Here is a 23,542-nt window from a genome sequence, read left to right as displayed (position 1 = left end):
ATTCTGAACTCTCCATCATCAGATTACAATTTTCCTTCACTATTCAAAGGGGAAAAAGGCAAAAAGAAAAATCACTGAAAGTCCTCAACTTAGTGGGAAAACCCACTCATTTTGCTAGAATTTGTAATGCTGCTCTCTTAAATAAATATTATTTCTCTATCTTGGAAGAGAATATTAAGAATGTGAACACATGACAAAGAATAAATCACTGTCAGAAAAATCCAAATAAAATTATCAGCAAGAAATGAATTAAAACCAGTAGGCTAAGGAGATGCTCTCTGGGGGACAGGAAGTGCTTTATCCTCTTACTAAGGTACCTCCCCTAAAATGTTGCATATTATTTCTTTTAAAAATTCATACACTAAACATTCAAATATAATGAACGCTGGGATTACACCTAGGATCACTATAATTATATAATCTACCTGGTTACAAACAGTGAAATAAAGCATAGTACTAAGAACATTAAAGAGAATTAATGCAAACAGCTCATCATCACCCATACTTAATTGGGAACAAATATACCAGTGGCTTGTGAGGATACTTCCTAGTAAGTAAATATACCTTTAAATTCTACATATATTCATGATGTTATCTTTTTAAAATGAAGAGGATCATTTTCCTATGTCTTTGGCTGAACTTTTTGTGGACTCTGCTAAAAAACATAGTGCCGCTGAATGAAGAGGCTGGAAACTAACTCTTATAAAGAAACCAACATTTTTTCTTTCTTTGCAATAAATTGATGAGTTTCTCTTTATATACATGGATTTCTAATTTCAGTGCTAGATGAACAATTCACTGTGTGTTAATTAAGAGAAAATACCTTTGCTGCATAACCAAGAGCAGCAGGCGTAGCAGATTCCGGAACCGTGCTAACCAAATCTGCATCCACAGGTGCTTCCATGGCCAGCTGCTGACCACAACGGTATCTTACTGTGTAAACCATTTGGTCTGGAATGTTTGGAAAAGGAAATAAATTATTTTTATGTAGTATAATATAGCTCAGCAGAATATCACTATTCTAAAAACTAGCTTGTTAGAACCCTATAGATTTGAGCACAAAAAGAAAAGTAAGACATAAAAAAAACCCCACTAAAGTGGAAATATGTAAACTGGGGGAATTTACTATTTTAAAAAAATTAACTTTAATACATATCTGAAAATCAAAATCCTTACTCCTAAAAGGAAAACAAAATCCAGGAGTCAGATGAAAAGGAAAAATAGTCATCTTATGACTTGTAGGCTCAGTCCCAAATCCACAACATATAACTATGTGCCTTCACAGAGCCAGGAAAGCCTTTGGGCCCCAGAACTGCCATGCTTCGATGGGATAAACAACAGACTTTTATTAATTGTTATCAAGATATTTTACTTACCTTCAAATATACTATCTGGTCTTGCAAAATAAACATATTCAAAGATACAGAAGGCCATTGGGTTTCCTTCCGACCTTGGTATAATATCAAGAGTTTGGACATTATGTCTGGATATTTCCACAATTTCTCCAGGCAAGACTTCACGGTAATATCTTGGGAAACAATGTTAAAGAAGACTTTAAGTAAACCAGTCCTTAAGGCTAACTGTCAATTAGAAAGTACAGAGTCCCTTCCCTTATAGAGGAAAGTCTAAAAATGGCTTAAAAAATAAAAAAGTAATATTCCTCCAGTAATAATCTTTATAAATCTGTTACCCCTAAATTCAAATTTAGAATTAAAAAAAAATAAAAGCCCTATGTTTTATTTATTACTGGAAGAATGAAGACTAAAGAGAACATTTTTGTCCTAGTTTAAATTTTTTGATCCTTGATGAGGAGATTTTTTTCCTTTCTAAAATAAGGCTCATGGTATTTTGAAAACAAGAGGCCAGGTCCAGGATTAGAAGGTTATTGTTGGAACATTAAAGTCAGTGCAACTGCTGAGTACAATGTACAAAAGAAACTGCATTTATAAATACGTATTCTCGCAGACATCAGAAACAGAACTTTCATATTATAATAAAAATTTTTTTACTGATGTGGCAAAAAATTGATCTGCTGAGTGAGATAAAACTTACCTTGCACCAATAGATAAAAAGCTACAAGATTCTGAAGACACCACCCATCCTTCTGTTTCTGAAGATTTTTTTTCTGCAAATCACAAGACAATAGGTTCAGTCAATCAATTCAAGAAATTTTAAAAGAGGCTTATCTATTTAAAGAGAACAGTTAAATGAAAAATAAATAAAAGAGCTCAGAGAATATCCATTACTATGACCTTAAGAGCACATGGCTCCTTGTTTGACTAGAACCAAAGATAAAATTAACAATCCTAAGATTCCTCCAAATATTATGTTTTCATGGCTTGAATAAGATACCTGACAAGTCAAAAAGAAAATCACTGACATCATACTACATAAATAAAAAGCTGGGCAAAGGAGATAAATAAAGGATATAAAATACGCCATTCAGACAGGACAAAATGGGAAATCCCATTAAATATATTAAAACTGGCTTATCCTCAGAAACACTCAAGGAAATGTACTTTAAAAACTAAGTACCATATTTTTTTTTTTTAACCTAGCTTTTTACTCAATAAGTTTTCTATACCTCAAGATTTCCAGGTGTGCCAACAGTAAGACAACGACCCGGAAAAGCATTATGAAATTATATTCCCTTTGAAGTTCATTACCTTTATCATTTATATCAGATACAGGAATAAGACGACCAATGCATAGAGGACGATTTCCATAAGGATCTCGAACTGCATAAATAACATCCCTGTGCATTATAATCAGGGAGTATGCTGTGGGTGCCTCCTTCATTAAGTTTTTAATCCTGGAATTAATTAAATAATTGAATGAATAATTTCAGTTATAAACACGTGCAAGGCAAAGCTCTCATTACCAGACCTGCAGGCTCAGCCTAATTTTATAATTACCTTGCGACCCAGTCTGGGGTGTCATCTTGTTCCTGGGGAGGGGTATATGCCAGTAACTGGGTGATCATTTCACTATCAGAACTTGTTGACAGACCAATACCATGACGCAGAAGCTATTTAGAAAGGAGAAAGGTTGTAATCATTAGAAAAGGAAGAAGCTTCACCTCACCCCTTGCCCAATTGCCTGCCAGCACAGAAAGAGATCAGGCATTGTGCTCGGGTATCAAAATCCTGCATTCTACCAATGGAAGGTATGTGTATATAATAATGGAGAACTGCTGCTGGAGGCAACGGGAAGTCTCTGAAGCTTCTCAAACAGGAACAAAAAAGTGCTTTAGGAGGTATGTAGGACAGCTTTTGAAAACTAAGTTTGAAGGAATGTCGACCTGCAATGGGTGGGTGGTTGAGGTGGGGCGGAGAAGGCATGAGGATTTGGGATTGCCGTTCTAACTTTTTCAGCCCTGGACACTCCTGACGAACAGGAAACATTCCCATAAGAGTGGCACACTGCAGTGGGGGACTCTCAACCTAGATTTGATGGTTGTAGTAATGGTGGCTACCCATCCTCACTGATTGTCCCTGGCAGAATAGAAGGAATCGACTGTACTGAGCAATTAAGTGTAGAAGATGTACTAAAACTTGGTTGAGTGCACTATGATTACGAGGTTCTGAGCAAGACTGACTTGGACAAGGGCATCACCACTAACATGCACAGGCTGAGTTTAACACTACAGAGCATTTTCAGTAGCAGCAAAATGTGTAGAGGTAAAGTCTAGCATCTGGGTAAGGGGTTCAGTTTAGAAATAATGAGCTACGTATTGTCTGGAATTGAACTTTTAGTGGTTAACTCTGAGCAGTGAGTTTTATGAATAATTTTTACTTCATATTTATACTTTTTTGATTGAAAAAATTTTTAATTTTTCATTTGGGAGCAAAAAAACTCCCAAATGAAACTTATTATTGTCATTATAATAATCCCAGCATCTAAGAAGAGAGCAGGACAACGCTCTGGGAAATAATTAAATCAATTTTCCAAATATCTAATCCAAAACAGTGCATTAGAATTACCTTAGGAGCATATTAAAATGCAGACTCAGCAATCTCCCACCCCAGACTCTGGGGTGATACCTTAGAATTTGTAATTATAACAAGAAGTCCATGTAATTCTGATACAGTTGGGGGTTTTTTGGAGGGGAGGAGGTTGGGGGAGGACTTAATTAGGTTTATTTATTTATTTTTAATGGGGATTGAACCCAGGACCTCATGCATGCTAAGCACATGCTCTACCACTGAGCTATACCCTACCCCCCAATACAGTGGTTCTCTGCAGTTAGGTAACAGGATAATGTCCTTTACCAAGTTCCTCAGTAACTTCTTTTCATTAATTTATCACAATAATAAAAAAAGCATTAAAAAAAAAAAACTTACCTTTTTCCTTAAGCGAGCAGCATTTACCAATTCGCCATTATGTGCCACAGCTATTTTCCCATGAAGTGTTTCAACGACAAAAGGCTGGCAATTTTCTAATTCACAGTTTCCTGTAGTGGCGTACCTCGTGTGTCCAATTCCAAGATTTGAAGTATATAATTTCTTCAAATTGTCCTCAGTAAAGACGTGATTTACAAGACCCATTCCCTTGCAAATTCAAAGCAAGAGCTCATCTTACGAAAAAAAACCACTAGTAACACTTTTATAAGCCTCTGCTCAATCTCAAATTAGAAAATGCAGTTGACTTAATTTTTCTGTGCTTCAGAATTCTAATCTTAAAAAAAAAAAGACTAGTGCTAATTGTGAGAACTGTGAAGCACTAAAAAAATAATTCTAGGTGAAACTCACATGACATAAAATTAACCATTTTTAAGTGAATGATTTGGTAGCATTTAATGTATTCACAACAATGAAGTGCTTGTTTTATAAGACACTTTTTAATGAAACATTGAGGAACAGATGTACTAAGTGATAAAATTTGTCATATACAATAAACTAAATTATTTGCAATTTTAAATTCAAAGCATGTTAAAGTATTCAAATAAATGACCTATTTGAGTCAGCCTAGCAAACTATCACTGGGACAGAAATGCATCCTAGTTTGACAAATAGAAACAGCTGATCCAAAGAGTATTACAGTTGACCCTTGAACAACATGGGCTTGAACTGGGCAAGTCCACATATTCATGGATTTTTTTCAATAAATGTATCAGAAGAATTTTTTTGCAGATTTGCGACAATTTAAAAAAACTGGCAGACGAACCGTGTAGCCTAGAGTAACCGAAAAAATTAAGAAAAAATTAGGAGTGTCATGAATGTATAAAATATGTGTAGATGCTATTCTATTTAATCATTTACTACCATAAAATATACACAAACCTACTATAAAATGTAGTGAGTTAATCAAAACTTACGCACACAAACACTTACAGACTGTAAATAGCACTATCTGTAGTTGTGAGAAATGTAAACAAACATTAAAGTGGAGTATTAAATCTTAACTGCCTAAAATGAACTGTATTGCATACAGCACTACTGTAATAATTTCGTTGCCACCTCCTGTTAATATTGGGGTGAGCTCAAGTGTTACAAGTATCCACTTAAAACACCATGTGACACCAATTATCTCCAAGTGAGCAGTTCACCTCTCCATTAAATTGGTTATCACAGTAAAAAGTCACCTCTCCCAGTTCCTGTGTATTTTTCATAGTGTTTAGCATCAATACCGTACACCTTGAGTAACATCATGGGACCCATATAAAGTGCTGTTAGTGATTCTGGAAATGATCCCAAGAAACAGAGAAAAGTCATGCCGTTATAAGAAAAAGCTGAATTGCTTGATGCGTACTGTAGATTGAGGTCTGCAGCTGTGGTTGGCTACCATTTCAAGATAAATAAATCCAGCATAAGGACCATTGTAAAGCAAAAGAAAATACATGAAGCCGTTGCTGTGCCTACATCAACAGGCACAAAAACCTTACATTTTGTGCAAAATACCTTTTTATCTCATATCAAAAATGCTGCTTTTATGTGAGTGCTGGATTGCTATAAGAAACGTATACATATCTATTGACTTTAATATGATTCAAGAAAAAGTGAAGTCATTATATGACAACTAAATGCAAAAGGACAGTGAAGGATCTACAGCTGGAGAATTTAATGCCAGCAAAGGATGGTTTGATACTTTTAGGAAGGTATTTGGCTTAAAACAATGTCAAGATAACAGGGGAAGCAACTTCTGCTGACCAAGGCAGCGGACAAGTTCCCAGACACCATTAAGAAAATCATTGAGGAGAAAGGATATCTGACTGAACAGGTTTTTAACTTAGACAAAAGTGCCCTATTCTGGAGCGGAGGGGGAAGCCACAAAGGACATTTACTAATAAGGAAGTGAAGCAAGCACCAGGATTTAAGGCAGGAATAGATAGGCTAACTCTCTGTTTTGCACAAACGCCATGGGCTTTATGATCAGGACTGCCCTCATCTATAAAGCTGCTAACCCCGAGCCTTGAAGGGAAAAGACAAATACGAGCTGCCAGTCTTTCGTTTGTACTAGAAAGCCTGGACAATGAGAACCCCTTTACTGGATTGGTTCCATCATCGCTTTGTCCCTGAAGTCAGGAAGTACCTCGCCAGTAAAGGACTGCCTTTTAAAGTTCTTTTGATATTGGACAATACCCTGGCACCCAGAACCCTATAAGTTCAACACTGAAGGCGTGAATAGTGGGCCTACGTGCCCCCAAACACAACATCTCTAATTTAGCCTCCAGATCAGGGGGTCTTAAGTATCTTTAAGGCTCATTATACATGGTACTCTATGGAAAGACTGTCAATGCTACAGAAAGGAATTCTGATAGAACATCATGAAAGTCTGGAAGGACTACACCACTGAAGGTGCCTTCGTTGTTATAGAAAAAGCTGTAAGAGCCATCAAGCCTGAAACTATAAATTCCTGCTGGAGAAAACTGTGACCAGATGTTGTGCAGATTTATGACAGAACCTATCAAGGAAACCACGAAAGAGATTCTGGATATGGGGGGAAAAAGGAAAAAAAAAAAGGAAAAAAAAAGAAAAAAAAAGGTGGGGAAGGGTCAAGGGCACCTTGGAGAAATTCAACAGCTAAATTCTTCAGAGGAATTAACAGAACATGACGTGAGGGAGATGAAAGCTTCTGAATCAGCGCTAGATGATAAGGAAGAGGATGTAGAAGCAGCAGTACCAGAAAACAAACTGACGCTGGACAGTCTGGCAGAAGGGTTCTGATTATACAAGACTGCTTTTGACTTCTTTCACAACATGGGCTCTTCTATGAAATGGGCACTGAAACTGAAGCAAACAGTGAAGAAGGACTGGTACTTCACAAACATTTTTAGAGAAATGAGAAAGCAAAAGTCAAGACAGAAATCAGAATGTATTTCCATCAAGCTACACCCAGTGTGCTCGCCTTGCCTGCCTCCGCCTCCCCCCCAGACAGCAAGATCCACCCCTCCTCTTCCTCAGCCTACTCAATGTGAACGAAGGCTACTAGGATGAAGACCTTTATGATGACCCACTTCCACTTAATGAACAGTAAGTCATCATCATGTCGTTAATAAACTTATCTGCTGTGTATGTGTGTGAGTGTCCCCATGTGAAAACCAAGTACCTGTACAATGTTTCTATGCCACCATCATCAATGCCTAAGTAGTCATCCTGTAGAACATCATGTGCAAGTCTGCTATCAAAGTGGACAGTCCATCCTTATACAGGCATAAAGTGAGTGATATTTTATAACAATTCATTCATTATTGTAGAGGCTACCATAAAGCAGTCATATTGCTGCTTCTTCGTTATCAACGCATGAATCATTATACCTGTGAATATGAATTGCTTTTTCACATTGTCTTTTCATTTTTGATGTCACGTGTTAGTAGCACACATAACATCTACACTGTTTTGTATCCTGTAAGACTACATTAACGTAGGTACTGTAGGTACCGACAGATTCACATGCATCTTGTAAAAAAGACAATGGAAGCTTACTGTCTGGATTAAATACAGTACTGTGCTGTAAATGTAACTTCTCTTTATGATTTTAATAGTTTCTTTTCTCTAGCTTACTTTACTGTAAGAATATAGTATAATAAATACGACACACAAAATATGTGTTAATCAACTGTTTATGTATAGGTAAGGCTTTCTGTCAACAGTAGGCAATTAAGTTTTGGGGGAGTCAAAAGATATATGCGGATTTTCGAAGGTCAGTAGCCGTAACTCTTGTTGTTCAAGGGTCAACCATACTTCTAAATACAATTTATTCTTTATTCAAATTTCCTTCCCCAGCCCCCATATACTAGTGATCTTCTGGCTATTGTTATCTTTATAACCAATATTTTGTAATGTTTAAATATACCTTGTGTGTTTTGAATGTTGGCATCCAATTCCCATCACTGGTCACAATACCAGCACTCTCCTGACCCCTGTGAATATAAAAAGGTACCAACTATTAAATTTACCCCACTGATAGCTTCTTAATGAATTTTGTGAAACATACTTTTCTCGACAGCATCCATGAACTGAGTCTGACAACTCTTAAATGCCACTACTACTAGTGTCACTTCTATGCATGATGTTATAATGACAAGATTAGCAAAAGCAGCAGATGAGACTGAGTTCTAAAATACCAGGCACTGTCCTAAGCATTTACGGGAATGATCTTGAGACAGGAAGGAAGGGGGCAGGGCACAGCCACTCAAGGAATGACAATTAACATCAAAATGGTGGAAGATCAACCCCCAGGAGGCCTTGAGGCTCAAGATGGTGGGAGATTTGACTTCTAGTAGACCTTGAGCTTCATTACGTGCCCATTGTAATATGAATAACATGCCCACAGGCGCCATGACAATTCCAAGACTAAACATAAAAGGTCAAAGAGTGGGCAATGGCCAACTTCCTGGGAATCCCAGCCCCTTCCCCAAGGTAGTCCTCCCACTTGTTAGCATATGAAGCTACTGAGCCCATAAAAACTGGCAACACAGCACCTCGTGGCCACTTCTGGCTCCCTCCTCTTTGGAGACGGCCACCCCGTCTATGGAGTGTGTAACTACTTTTACTCTAATCTAAGCACCCAACCCCCACACCTCATAGCTTTTCTCTTGCCTTTTGAAACAGCCTACACTTTATGCAGTATGCATCTCTCTAAATAAATCTACCTTTACTCAACTGGTTCACTCTTGAATTCTTTCCTGTGTGAAGCTAAGGACCCACACCTGGCAGGGCACGTCCCAGGGACTCAAAAAACTGAGACCTGGGACACAGCCCTCCTCATGCCCCACATCCATTTTTCCTGCATCAATCTAATCTATTATTCTTTCAAAACAATCCTATGAAGCAGGTTCTGTGATTACCATCCACATTTTATAGACAGGGACAACACTAAAGAAATGGAAGTAACTTGTCCAGTGTCACACAGAGAATGATCGGAGAACAGTGACATGGCCAGGATTTCAATACAGACAATCTGACTTCAGAACCTGGGCTTCTAACCTCTGTAGTTATGTGACCTATAAATAAGGTTGAGTATGTAGATCTAAATGAAAATCTCTAAATAAAATAGGTAAAATGCTTAGTTGTGGGAAACATTATTATGAACAAAATTTATTCTTTAGTTTTCTTGTTTTGCTTTTTGCACTCTCCAAATTTTCTCTTACAAATATTTATCACTATTTTTTATCATAAAATAATAAATGCTGCTTCAAAAAAAACCCGAAGCTGATCAGGAACTCTGGATCTAATTTGCTACATTAGTATTTTTAGATGATACAGATAAAAAAGCCAGAAGCTAGGCTTCCAGCTAGGTAGGGCAGGGTAACTAGCTTCTAGCTAGGTTGGGCAACACGTTGGTAAAACCTAGATCTGCACCACTCAATACACTCAAAAGATAAAAATAAAGGTATTAATTGCTCAACAATTTTTAATGTTTCTGAACAAGTGCTATAAATACTAGATGTTTATTAACACATTTTGTTTCAAAGAATATATATCAGGGTAGAAATAAAAAGTAAACCTCTATCATATATGTATTTATACATCAAAATTTATACATATATTTATTTGGTAAAAACAATCTTTTCCAAAATTATATTAAGGCATTTTAATAACATGAAAAACTACATTAATGTACTTGCATAGTAAAAATCTAAAAAATTTAAATTGAAGTGATTTTATTAAATTATCAATGTGTCAAATACTATGACCTATTATGCTGACCAGATACGTATAATAATATACACCCTGAATAATTTGTGATTTAGGATTTCTTTTTCTTTTTTTAAATTGAAATATAGTCAATTTACAATGCTGTGTTAGTCTCTGGTGTACAGCATGGTGATTCAGTTATACACACACATATATATATTCTTTTTCATTATAGGTTACTACAAGATAGTGAATATACTTCCCTGTGCTATACAATAGGACCTTGTTGTTTTTTATCCATTTTATATATAGTAGTTAGTATCTGCAAATTCCAAACTCCTAATTTATCCCTCCCCTCCTCCTTTTCCCCCTGGTAACCATAAGTTTGTTTTCTATGTCTGTGAGTCTTTTTCTGTTCTGTAAATAAGTTCATTTGTGTCTTTTTTTTTTATTCCACATATAAGTGATAACATAAGGATTTATTTAATGAACTGATGTGGTCTTTGGTTAACCAACATTAAAAGACTAAGTGATTCATATCAGAGGGAAAAAAAATAACATTAGCCATAAACTTTAGGGCAGAAAGAACCTCTGCTCATCATTTCCATAACAACTTAAAAAAATCATATAGTAAACTAGAGTGAATTATATAAGAAAAGACATAAACCAATAAAGGTTTTCTTTCCCTTTTGTGTCAAGGGTAATTTTTCCTTGAAGCTGAAATGAATAACAACAGGAATCATTTTGGTCCAGGCTTCTTTAATCACAAAGCCTGCTTATTTGGCAGTTTCTCAAGTTACTCCCCTCAGGCAGCTTGAACCAGTTAAACTAGATCCTTTCAGCTCTTCAGAGCTTATTGACAACCAGCCGTCTGGTTTCCTAGGAAACAAAACCTTGGCTAGAAATAGTGAATCATTTCCAGGTCACTTTCAACATGGAGAGTGGAGCAGGAAAGCACTGGACTGAGGAAGAGGTTAAAGCTCTGCTAAGTGTCTGGGCAGAAAAAAATGTACGAAAACAACTTTATGGAACACTGAGAAATAAAGGAATATTTCTTTATATCGCTAAAAGGCTGCAAGCTCTAGGAGTACACAGGGACTGGAAACAGTGCCGGGCAAAGTACAAAAATCTTAAATATGAATACAGAACTGTTAAATACGCCCACAACTCTGGAGACAGCTCTAAAACTATGAAGTTCTTCCACGATTTGGATGCGATCCTGCAGTATGAACCTGCCACACAATTAACAGAGGAAGATGCAAATAGCAGGTGCCTGGCAACGCTGAGCCAAAGTCCAGCCCCAGAGACCATTGAAGGTAAAAAGAAAAAGTACCATTCTTTTGTTTTTACCTAACAAACTGTAAGAGAACCAGACTTCTGAGTCCATATGATAAATATAGCCTGAAATATCAAGGTTGAGAAAAACAACCGACCTTTATGTATATGCTATTTTGCACAAGGTAAAAATTAATTTTAAAAAGTTTAAATACCACCATTTAAAAAATCTGTAAAATACAGGAAAAACACATTAAAATGCCACTAATTGCTACTGCCAACTGCTCCTTACCCATGTCTGATATGGTTTTTGGAAAATGGATTGGGTTCTGAAAACAACTTAAGTTTTAATTTTATAAGAGTGGTGAAAAAAAAAATATTGCTCAACTGTTGTTTTCCCACAGCTCCAAACAAGACAACTTTCTGCTCTATGGTTTTTTGCTTTGTTTTAATATTTCCTGTCTTTTATTTATTTATTTTTTTGAGGAAGGAGGAGGTAATTAGATTGATCGATCGATTGATTGATTTTAATGAAGGCACTGAGGATTGAACCCAGGACCTCGTGCATGCTAGGCATGGGCTCTGCCACTGAGCTATATCCTCCCCTCTCTGCTCTATGTTAATGTTCCCATTTTCCTAAATGTATAAATAAAAGCACTAAGATACTAATAACTGATAGAGAACTTCATTACTTCTTTGGAAGAACAGCTCAATTTTAACAGGAAGTAAAACAAATAGATTTGACAGATTAAATGATTTATGATTAAATGATTTAAAAACAGGCATACCTCAGGGTACTGCAGGTTTGGTGCTAGACCTCTGCAATAAAGCAAATACTGCAATAAAGCAAATTTTTTGGTTTCCCAGTGCATTTAAATGTTTACACCACACTGTAGTCTATTAAGTATGCAACAGCATTATGCCTGAAAAACGTACATACCTTAATTTAAAAATACGTCATTGCTAGACAAATGCTAACTATCGTCTGAGCCTTCAGGGAGTTGCAGTAGTAACATCAAAGATCACTGACCACAGATCAGCATAATACAATTAAATGGTTTGAAATATCACGAATTACCAAAATGTGACACAGAGACCCAAAGTGAGCAAATGCTGTTAGAAAAATGGCGCTGATAGGCTTGCTTGACACAGGGATGCCACAAACCTTTAATTTGTGAAAAACAAAAACAAAAACTCCCCCGCAATACCTGCAAAGGGCAATGAAAGGAGGTATGCCTTATTAAAACAAGGTTCCTGACCTGCTGTGTTGTGAAGATTCTACTATTCTACTATTTATGTAGAATTTGCTCAGTGCCTATGGAAGCCGAATGCATCACTAGGCAAGGTGGGGAAATCAATGGCAGTAATGACATTCCTCCCATAGCCAAAATCTCACAGTTGCTTTTTTTTTTTGCGTTAAACCATCTTTAATGCTTGTATCACATATTCAAAAATAAAACTAAATTAGGGTCTTATGTGTTCAGTATTTTACATTCAATTATGGTTTGTTTTCTTTCTTTTTTTAAAAAAACAACTTATGGTATAATTTCTGTATGGTAATCACAGTTGCTATTTTTAAGAGCAGAGTTGTTCAGTTCAAAATCTGTAATACCTACTGTCTGTGTACACCATGTGCAAAGCCCTAAGTTACATGCGCTCATCAATGTAACTCAGCAAGGAGGGAACTGTAGATAAATGTAACCCAAGACAAAGTGGTAAAATCAAGGTACCAAATGAGAAGGGGGTTAAAAGTGACAGGGATTACAGAGAACCTGGGTTATCTGAACTTCCTGTTTAAAACTCAATAATAAATTCTTTGGTAAAAAATATACCCCACTTACATACTCCCTTTACACTTCTGATACTACACCAAATTCTGAGAAAGCTTTGCAGTCATTATCAAATTAAACAGTAACTACATTATTTTATTCAATTAATCACCCTGCACTCCTCATCTAAAATGCTTTAAATATTGAGTAACACTAAGTAAATCACTCAGCTTGGGAGAAGCCCTCATTTTATGGTACAATGAAGCTTGGTGTAATGAAGATGCGGTGCTAGTATCTCCACTTCCAAACAGGATCTTCTAGCCCTTTCAGCTACTCCCATGGCTCCAAACTCCCCAATTTACTCGTGAACAGAGGGCCCATAATTATAAACTAACCGTGTATATTTAAGGCATCTCAAACCCCAGGTCTAAAACCAAACTCTCTTACCCCATCAAAATTGATCCTCCTACAAAATGCTTCCACCTTACAATCACTGTATTTCCCCTCAGTTAAAAAATAGAAATGTTTAAGATATCCTTGACTTTTGGTCAACCATGAAATCCTTAAAAAAAAAAAAAAATCTACTGACATATTTAATAAATTTATCTCTCTGCTCCATTCTCATTACCACCATCCAAAACTTCATCATCTATTACATGGAATATTAAGATAACTTCTTACCTCTTCCCACATATCCTTTACAATGCTACTGGTTGTTGTTTATAAAATTTTTTAAATTATAAAATTACAAAAACATTAGCATTTTGTCATATTAAAAATAATCTTTAAATTATACCCAGAATTAATCATAATCTAGGATTAATAGTTACTTAATGGTTCCATTGTATTTGAGTGCATGTACAAGAGTTTAGGTCTTTGCCCCCTCATAGAAATGACACTACAATATCTTCTGAGCATATTTAACATTATTACTTTAGGATAGACTATCAGAAGTTAAATTTCTGGTCAAGAGGGGTATGATTACTTTGAAACATATTGCTAAAATAATTGCTTTAAAAAAACTATATTAACAGTGTCCCTTTTACAGAACCCTGTAATACAATATTATGGGGTGAAGTTGAAGGGAGGAGACACTTCGCTAATTTAATAAATAGTGGAGTATGCTAATTTAATAAGTACAAGCTATGTATAGTGGTATATGCAATCAATAACTTTTTACTTTGCATCTGTTTAATTATTAGTGCTGTGGAACATTTTTCTACGTATTTAATCAGTTTTATGAATTGACTGTTCATGTCAGCGGAGGTCTTAGAAAACTTGCATGACCTCTTTGGCCTTACAATTTTGGCTGATTTTTCTTTGATCTACAAAAGTCAACAGTTTTAACATAATCAAATAGTTTATTTTCTAAGGCTTAGGAAGCCCTCCTTTCTCCAGGTCTGATTCATTTATAATGTCTTCTGGTTTTTCTGTGGTGGAACCAGCAGAATGTTTATTAGTGTATGGTAAAATGAAGAAGGGAAGAAAATGAATGTGCCTTTTCCACTGTTGGGCTCAACCTAATTCATGTAAGTGTCTAAGGACAAAGAATCCAGTCCCCTGTTAGGCAGCAGGTAGCCTGACCGAGTCTTGGCAAAGGACTCAAATACAAACTCTAAGAGGCTTCATGTTCTGGAAATTATAATCACCCTCAACCTCAGAATACCGTTGGCCTACTGCCGCTTCCCTCAGTGATCAAGCTTCCACTCTATTTCCCTCCTGTTACTTTATACAAATGCACATTAGGAGTAATGATTTCAGAGTTTCAGTTTAAAATCTCCAGGGCATGAGGCCCTGCATACAATTTTGAGATTCATGCTAGGAATGATCAACTTCAGAAAAAAACAAAAATCCCTGGAGAGAGAACTTTTCTTTTTTGCCCACACCTGTATTTTCAGCTCCAGAACCTTCTCAACAAACAAAAGTAGGCCCTAAAGCAGGTAACAGACTAGCAAACCCTACCTTTCCTTACTATTCTCATCATCAGGCTTGGGTGTTAAATTACCTGGGTATATCAGTGTCCTTCGTTCTTCTCTCTAAAGAGAATTCTTAATTAACTTCAGATTTTTATTTTCCATGTTTCTAACTAAACCCAAAACATTCCCGAACTGCAATTTAGCCTCAAATAATTATGAAACCTGACTTAAAATTTGACAATTTTTACTTTGATTTTAAATGAATGTTTATGTCTTTGAAATCATACCTAACATTTGATCTCCTAATGTAGAATATAATGCTATTTCTGCCACTCAGTAAAACAAAATTAGAAAAACATATGTGGAAATGATATAGGAGATCAAGGAGGGACGCCTTCATTTTTCAAGGCTGGTGTGGTTCTTTTAAATGACGTTCCTTGGTCCATTTAAGCAAAAGTTAGATTAATTTTTGTAAAGTTTAGTATGTATCAATCAACTAATTACATAAGATACATATAAACTCTTAGCTACTTGACCATATATGCCAATAAAGCAAGATTTTCTGATTATCTCATTGCAGGATTTCTCTTTTCACATTACTAGTATCACTTATACTGCTTGCTATGTTAAAGCACCTAAAATACAGATATAAAGAAAATACCTCAAACTAACTACAATCATCTCTAGAAACTTATAAAATTGACAGACAATTCTAGTGGAAATTCAAAATGTCAATGGGAAGAAATTTGATTTCTCTTCATATATATAAATATTTAAACTGTATTATATCACTTTATTACCAAATGTTTACCATAAATCCATAATCCTTCATGAGTATGATCAAATTCAGCTCAAAGTATTAGCATGATCAGTTACTAATCCAATTTTAATTTTCCTTGGTACTTATTTTTAAAATGACTTCTCTCTTTCCAGGCAAAATGTCAATTACATTAGCAGACAAAGAAGACATATCAGAAAATCCTTTACTTTTGGTTTCTCATATCAGACCAATGGAACTGGGTAGGTATAGTATGGTGGGCCAAAAATATAATGAAATTGATCCAATTTCAAACTGGAAAGTAAGGCTGGTTTCAAATCTGAGAAAATGGATGATTTTTTCCTGATAGAAACACTTAGGATTAATTTATGTTTCCCTCTTTTTTACCAACCTATACTAAACAAAATCATTTCTAGAAGGGGAGGGTACAGCTCAGTGTAGAGTGCATGCCTAGCATGCATGAGGTCCTGGGTTCAATCCCCAGTACCTTAACTAACTAACTAACTCACTCCGATCACCTCTCCCCTACCCCTCCCTGCAAAAATAAAAGGGGGGGGTGTATTGTACAATATGGGGAATATAGCCAATATTTTGTAATAACTGTAAATGGAAAGTAACCTTTAAAATTATATAAAAAATACAAAAAAATCATTTCTAAAACAAATGATTTCTTTAACAAAATGTAAATTGCCTGGAAATATTAGCCTTCAAATTTCTAATGTCTATTCCTTAAATATAGTTAAGGAATCTGACGCCCAAAATTACACATAGTGGGTGCTTAATATTTAATGAGCATGACTTTAGCATTCCTGGGGTCTAAGACAAACAGAATTTTACATTTGAAAGCAAATAATATCAAATCCATAATGAGGTCAAGGATGATTTTATTCGCCTGAAAAGTCAAAGTAAATACCCTTCTTGCTTCTAAATTCTTACTGAAGGCTAATCCAAGTAAGAAAAAACATTGAAAAGCATCTCAAAACAAAGATATTAAATACACCACAAAATAAAAACAACTTCCTACCTCAGGGAAAGGCTATAGTGTTTTTTAATGACTTACATTATAGATAAAGTCTGAACTACTGTTTTATTAAACATGAAATCTGAGAAAAGCAAGATAATATGGTTGTTAAATAACCAATATAATGTCAAATAATGTTACCATAAAACGAGTTGCAAAACTGTGCCAGAGATCAAACACAAAGGCACTATGTTATATTAAAGGATTTATAACTAAGTGGAGATATCCTACCTAAGACATGAAATTTCTGGCACATTTCCTTGCATTAAAGGAACATAATATTTCACTTAAAATGGCATTAGGTCTTTAACCAGTGAGACAACTTTTATTTTCACAAAGTAAAATATTTTCACACAGAGTAAGAAGCACCAATTATCAATGTGCCTCTTCCAAGCCCTTTACCCACAAGTAGTCTTGGCTCTCAACCGTGAACTGCATGCTAGAATCACAATCTGGGGATGAAGGGTGAGGGCAGCAGTTTATAAAAGCTCCCCAGGAGGTTCTGATATGTAGCAAATGGAAACCATTAGATAAAGAAAAAGAATGCAAAGAAAATGAATTGCTCACACACACACCACAAAAAAAATTGTCTTCAATGAGCCATTTTCTTACATAATTTTATTGCTTTCTACAAGTAAATACTACAAAATTACATATTCAACTTTGATCATATACTGACAGACACTCCACATACTGAAGGAGTGGGATGGAAGAGAAAGAAATGATGGAGAAGAAAGATGATCAAAATGTAACTAATTAAAAACACAACTTTATTAAAGCCAGTCACTGTTATAATAAGGAATAGATTCAGGCTCTGTACTTCCATTTCCCAAATAGTTTGAGAAAAACTAAACCATGATTTGTAGTCCATCTCCTATGGAGAAAATTACTTTCTTTACTAATCTTGCATCCCATTATTTATCTTGTGTGATGTAAGTACCCCATATATATATCTCTCTCTCTCTCTCTCTCCCTCCTCATCTGATCCAGGTAACTCTACACCAATAATGGAACCCCCAAATAATCCAAGTTTTATTCCAACTGTAGCAAATGAAGGAGGAAAGCACTGGACTGTGCCAGAAGTCAGGGCTCTAATAGGCATCTGGTCTGACAGAGGCATACAACAACAACTAGAGAGAACAGTGAGAAATAAAAGGATATTTGAACAAATTGCTGCCAAGCTTCAGAAACTTGGAATCGACAGAGATTGGAAGCAGTGCAGGACAAAGTACAAAAACTTAAAACATGAGTACAAGACTGTAAAAATGGCTCAAGACCTAGGCATGACCAGGAGTATGAAGTTTTTTACCGAGCTGGATTCTATTCTGGGACACAATAAAACAGAAAAATCACAAGGACAGAAATCCCAAGATGAAGAGCAAGCCACAGGATATGCCCACATGAAAGCAGAAGAGGACCAGCCAGGTAGGAAGGCAAAAAGAAAAGTAATCTTAACACTATGTAACCGTACAAAAAAAGCCAGTAACATGAATATAGTCTAAGTTACATGGATTTCATTAAAATCTGTTCAACAAGCTAATTATTCAGTTTATTATAAAACAGATTTCATATATATTTGATCTCCCCCAGATGGTGGAGAATAGTACAAAAATTACACAAAAGAAGGAAATAAAATTGGATTTCCAGAAGTTTAAAGAGACCAATTTTAATAAAGAAAAAATGCAACTCTAGATGGCAGAACTTAAAGCAAGTTTTCATATCAAATGTGATAAATTGTGAGTAAGCAGAAAAAGGGCACTGAAAAACTTACAAAAATACAAAGCCTTTGAAGTTTAAGTTCTGGGACCCTTCAGAAAGTTCTTTAAAACGAGTTTAACCCAAAGGATTGAGATACAATTAACACAAAGACGTTACAGCATGAAATAAACTGAGTTCTAAACCAGGAGTCAGGAAATCCAAGTTCTAACTCAGACTCTGTGGAACTTTAAACCGTCTCCTCTAGACCTGACTCTGTAAAATGGGGGACTGGACAAGATATTCTTAAAGGCCTGCACTACCCATGATGTTTCTAGATCTTCACGTCCACCTTAAATGATGCAGTCCTAGTAAGAGTATGCATCTAGGAAAAACAGGGAAATGATAGAGTTAGGATTGGGAATAGTGGAGAGAAGTCCTAACATGTGTTACTGGTTGACAAGAAAGAAACTGGCCTACTGGGGAACCAGACATCTCCCCCACTAAAATTAAAATCTAAAACGACTAGCAATAAAGCAGCCCAACAGCAGTGGCATGATTATGTTCACACAGTCATTGCTGGAGGTTCAGCTGACGATGACCCCACCGGTTATGTCAGAAGACCTAGTTAGGGACTTACACCACCAGATATTTATAGTGACCCAAGACTAAAAGATGTTTAAGGGTGGGGAACCTAAACTACAGAAAAGCAAACAACCAGTCTTTAGTGTTAGATTCACTCTAAAAGGGAAAATAATACATTAGAGTTTAAAACTCAGTTCTGAAAGTGAGTAAGAAACAAACCACCATGCCTCCTACCATGTTCACACAGTCATTGCTGGAGATGCAGCTGAAGATGACTTGGTCAGTAATACGCCAGTAGACCTAAGAGAGACAGATAGGAAACAAAGCCCTGGCACAGGTAAAAAAAATACTCTTTGTTGTTTTTGTGTGTGACAAAATACGATTATAAGATGTTGCTACAGACTGAACTGTGTCAACCTGAAATTCATGTTAAACCCCTAACCTCTACTGTAATAGCATTTGGAGATGGGGCTTTTAGGAAACAATTGAGTTTAGAAGAGGTCATAAAGGTAGCCTTTAAAATATTACATATTATGTATATTATACTATAGCTACAATATCTAGGATGGTATTAAGTTGTAAGAATATATACAAGAATAGAATGTTACAACATTATGTGAAGGATCGTTGGATGATACATTTCCAAAATACAGAAATGGAAGGTGGAAATTATTAACAACAGTAAAGTTGCCTATATCTGATCAGGATTATCTGGGAACTTACTCAAAATGTAAATTCTTGGGCCCCATCGAGAATCAGAAACTTGGGTTGGGGCCCAGCAATCTGTCAAGTTCTTCAGGTGATTCTGATACATGCTCAAGTCTGAGAACGACAGCCCTGTGGCACAGGGTACTAAAGTGATGGACTGTTTCCAATCTGATGGTTTGTCTTTTACACAAACCAAAATTGGGGGAAGAGGGGATCACTGAGCCCCGAAGCAGAAGCCTTGCAGTCAGAGACCTAGCACACAGTCTTTGAGTTCAAAGCTGCATACAGCCTTGTAAAGTATAAAGACCAATGCTGATTAAAATAATCAGGCAATCAAATTCCTCACACTCTTGGCAAACTTCAGATTAAAAGCTTAATGGGAGAAGGGAAAGCTACAACACTGATAGGTGAAAATAAAGAGAAATTACGGAGACTAACTTGATAGGCTAACTAACCTGCAGATGACTAAGGGCATGACAACAAATGTAAACAAAGCTCTGTGCTCTTAGATTTCTTAAGGTATCATCACAATGACCTGTGTCATTAAGAGTTAAAATCAGATTACTACATATAATGTTTAATCAGATAGAAAGATTTCCATGGAAAAAGTTAAAAAACTTTAGCATTCAGAAGATTTTAGCTTATTAGTCCTCTGGAAAACTCACTAAAGTACTACACCTCTTTATACTTTTCTATATGTAAAAGGAAAATATTAAGCCAGATGTAAACGGGTAGGTTTTAAAAAAAACTGCTTGGTATGTTTACACATTAGTATGGAATATATTTAGAAAATATGAAACAGGATATATTTACAGTTCTTCTAGAAATTATGTTATTTTAAACTTTAAAATGAAAATAAACCAAGAAAGGTATTAACCCACATGGATCCCTGCAGCTAAGTACATGAAAAAAATTTAAATAGCAAGTAATTTTAGGCACACTTGCAATATATACCTCTTGATGCTCAAATCACCACTCCACTATTTAGAAGATTGTTCTGTTGAGGTTAAAGACATGGATTTTTTTTTTTTTAAAGACATGGATATTTATCTTTAGGAAAAATACTGTCAGACATGCTATTGCTCCATATTGTTAACCTTGACACTTGGTCCTAAAACTGATCTCCCAAAAGCAGTATCTTTCCTATCTTAAACATACGCCACAAGCATTTTCTTCTTTCAAATAAAAATCCATTTGAGCCGTGGACCCTTGTATTCTGGTTCCCAACTTAGAACTCCTGGAGATTTTGGTTTAGTATATGTTGTAGAGTGGGTTCAGGCATTTGCAGTTTGGGAGAAGATCGCCAAGCATAGGCGGGTTGTCATGTTTAGAGAATAAGACCAGCAGAGGTCTGAAGAGAATACTACATATTTGAGTCCATTTAGAGGAGAAAATTAGCTAATTCTGAAAAATTGCTTAAAGGATGAATGACCATTGCAATAAAGAAGATAATCACTGGGAAGAATCATAGAACTCTTAGGCTATGCCTATTACTTACACATTTCAGTAAAAAGAAATGGCCCATGAAAACTGAATAACTACTTCTTTGGATGTAAAATAATTAATTTTTCTCCCTTTCTGAGGCAAAGGCAAAAGAGGATAAAAGGAATCAGAAAGTTACCAGAGGATAACGGACTGTCGCCTAGAGAGAAATCTGTGATGCACAATCTTATCAGCTACGTGTCTTTTCTGAGTAGGAGAAACTAAACTGCCTTAATTCATCTCCAACACCAGCTGTTATTTAAATGAGGTGGAATTTCTCAGTACCTCGGTTATTGCAAGTCACTGCTTTCTAGTACAGGACAGTCAGAGGCTCAGAGGGGTGGAGACAGGCACATATATCTTACTGGAGGCCACGCTTATCATCAGCCTAAAAATTACAAGTGAAAGACTACATTGTTCTTTTAAGGATAATGTTAAAACTATTTTCCTTTTGGCTATAGTAAATTGTGTTTCCAAAATTAAAAGATACACTATCCTGGCAATTTAACAAAAATTAGCAATGTGATGGCCAGCAGAGGGCATTAAAGTATCTATTGTTAGTATCTAAGAAGGTATGCCAGGCATTTTGTGTTCTCCAATTCATAGACGGAAGATAGAAAGTTTTCTTTAAAGTGGAGTATTTAATAAACACTTCTGTATATTTTGCAAACAATTTGGATAATCTTCACAGTAAAGTTATTAGACAAACTAATGTAGTCAAATGAAACACAATGTTAGAACTTTTAAAAATATTATAAATTAAGAAAAGCTCAGACATAGGTATGCAGATAAATTTAAATATAGGCAACTTGTTAATTTAGTCTAATGAGGTGATTCAAGGTGGGTTTCTAGATAGCTTCAGGATGGTCACCAGAAAAACCACTCTTGTGATTAGAGCTGGAATTTGGGGTCAGCCTGATCTCCAGCAGGGGAGTGAGTTTGGAGACTGAGTTCAATCATGTGGCCAATGATTTAACTAATCATGCCATAATCGATCATGTCGATAAAAACTCTGGCTCAGAGGAGTTTCCTGGTTGAACACATTGATGTGCTGGGAGGGTGACACACCCTGCACCTGAGACCCTCCTAGACCTTGCCCTAGGCATCTCTTCATTTGGCAGTTTCTGAGTTCTGTCTTTTACAATGAAACTGTAATCCTAAATACAGCACTTTCTTAAATTCTATGAGTTGTTCTGGCAAATTATCAAACCTGAGAAAGTCATGGCCCCTCCTGAATTTGAAGCCAGTCAGCCCTTAAAGCTTCGAAAGCTTCGGAATCTGATGTTAACTCTGGGTTAGTGTCAGATTGAATTGCTGTGCACAAAGTTGGGGTGGAAACATAAGAGACTAAAAGCTCCTCTTTCCTTAAAAGCTACTAAATTTAGGGATTTCTGCCCCCTCCTACGACATCTTATTTTCCAGGACTAATTACTCAAAATTTCTACATAATACCTAATATCTCCCTAAATGTTCCTATTTCCCAGAAGTAGGGCATGTGCCTGAGCCTAAGAAGTGACAGTTTTAGTCACTTAAGTAAAATGTTACAAACTCATATTTTGCTGAAATGAGATTTGAGTTTAAAGTTTACCTTGGACTTGTCCTCTCTAAAAAGTAGCCAGCAGGACAAGGGTTTGGGAGGGGTTTGGGCACAGAAGGAGGTGGTGGGTGTAGTTATAAAAGGGCAACCAGAGGGATCCTTATGATGTTGGAACTGTTGAGTATCTTGACCTTGATGGTAAAGACACATAGCACGGGGTGGATATAGCTCAGTGGTAGAGCACATGCTTAGCATGCATGAGATCCTGTGTTCAATCCCCAGTACCTCCATTAAAAAAAAAAAAAGACACATAACTACACAAGTGACAAAATTATTACAGAACTTAATACACACATGCAAGCACACACACACACGTTCACAAAAGAGTACAAGGAAGCCTGGGGAAATCTGAATCAGAGTGGTGGATTGTACCAATTCCAGTATCCTTGATTTAATAGTATACATGGTTTTATAAAATGTTACCATCGGAAAAAACTAGGCAAAGTGTAGAAAGGATATCTATTATTTCTTACAACTGCATGTGAAATCTACACTTATCTCAATAAAACTTTCAATAAAAAAAAAAAGTAGCTTGTTAGGTGGCTCCAGAATACAACCTGTCATTTGAGATCTTGACATTGCTAGGGGGCTAAACTTCAGCCTAGTCTCATGGTCCAAACACGTCCTCAATAAGAAG

At 36.0% G+C, this 23,542-nt stretch overlaps 2 protein-coding genes across 2 annotated transcripts in view; one reads left to right on the top strand and one right to left on the bottom strand.

Annotated features, from left to right (window-relative positions):
- Window positions 1-23,542, bottom strand: part of PPAT (phosphoribosyl pyrophosphate amidotransferase) — a 36,236-nt gene that overhangs the window by 5,448 nt on the left and 7,246 nt on the right. Inside the window, exons 2-8 of the mRNA XM_064486419.1 lie at window positions 8,296-8,362; window positions 4,344-4,550; window positions 2,916-3,028; window positions 2,667-2,812; window positions 2,053-2,125; window positions 1,377-1,528; window positions 824-951 (exon numbers count right to left, since the gene is read on the bottom strand). Of these exons, the coding sequence (XP_064342489.1) occupies window positions 824-951; window positions 1,377-1,528; window positions 2,053-2,125; window positions 2,667-2,812; window positions 2,916-3,028; window positions 4,344-4,550; window positions 8,296-8,362 (886 nt within the window). The remainder of the gene's footprint in view (window positions 1-823; window positions 952-1,376; window positions 1,529-2,052; window positions 2,126-2,666; window positions 2,813-2,915; window positions 3,029-4,343; window positions 4,551-8,295; window positions 8,363-23,542) is intronic.
- Window positions 11,012-23,542, top strand: part of PAICS (phosphoribosylaminoimidazole carboxylase and phosphoribosylaminoimidazolesuccinocarboxamide synthase) — a 38,809-nt gene continuing 26,278 nt past the window's right edge. Inside the window, exons 1-3 of the mRNA XM_064486418.1 lie at window positions 11,012-11,395; window positions 15,973-16,059; window positions 17,829-18,263. Of these exons, the coding sequence (XP_064342488.1) occupies window positions 11,014-11,395; window positions 15,973-16,059; window positions 17,829-18,263 (904 nt within the window). The 5' untranslated portion in view covers window positions 11,012-11,013. The remainder of the gene's footprint in view (window positions 11,396-15,972; window positions 16,060-17,828; window positions 18,264-23,542) is intronic.

The sequence above is a fragment of the Camelus dromedarius genome, chromosome 1 (assembly GCF_036321535.1).
Source record: "Camelus dromedarius isolate mCamDro1 chromosome 1, mCamDro1.pat, whole genome shotgun sequence".
In the NCBI taxonomy this organism is placed as follows: Eukaryota; Metazoa; Chordata; class Mammalia; order Artiodactyla; family Camelidae; genus Camelus; species Camelus dromedarius.
This window is presented reverse-complemented; position numbering and strand designations above follow the sequence as displayed.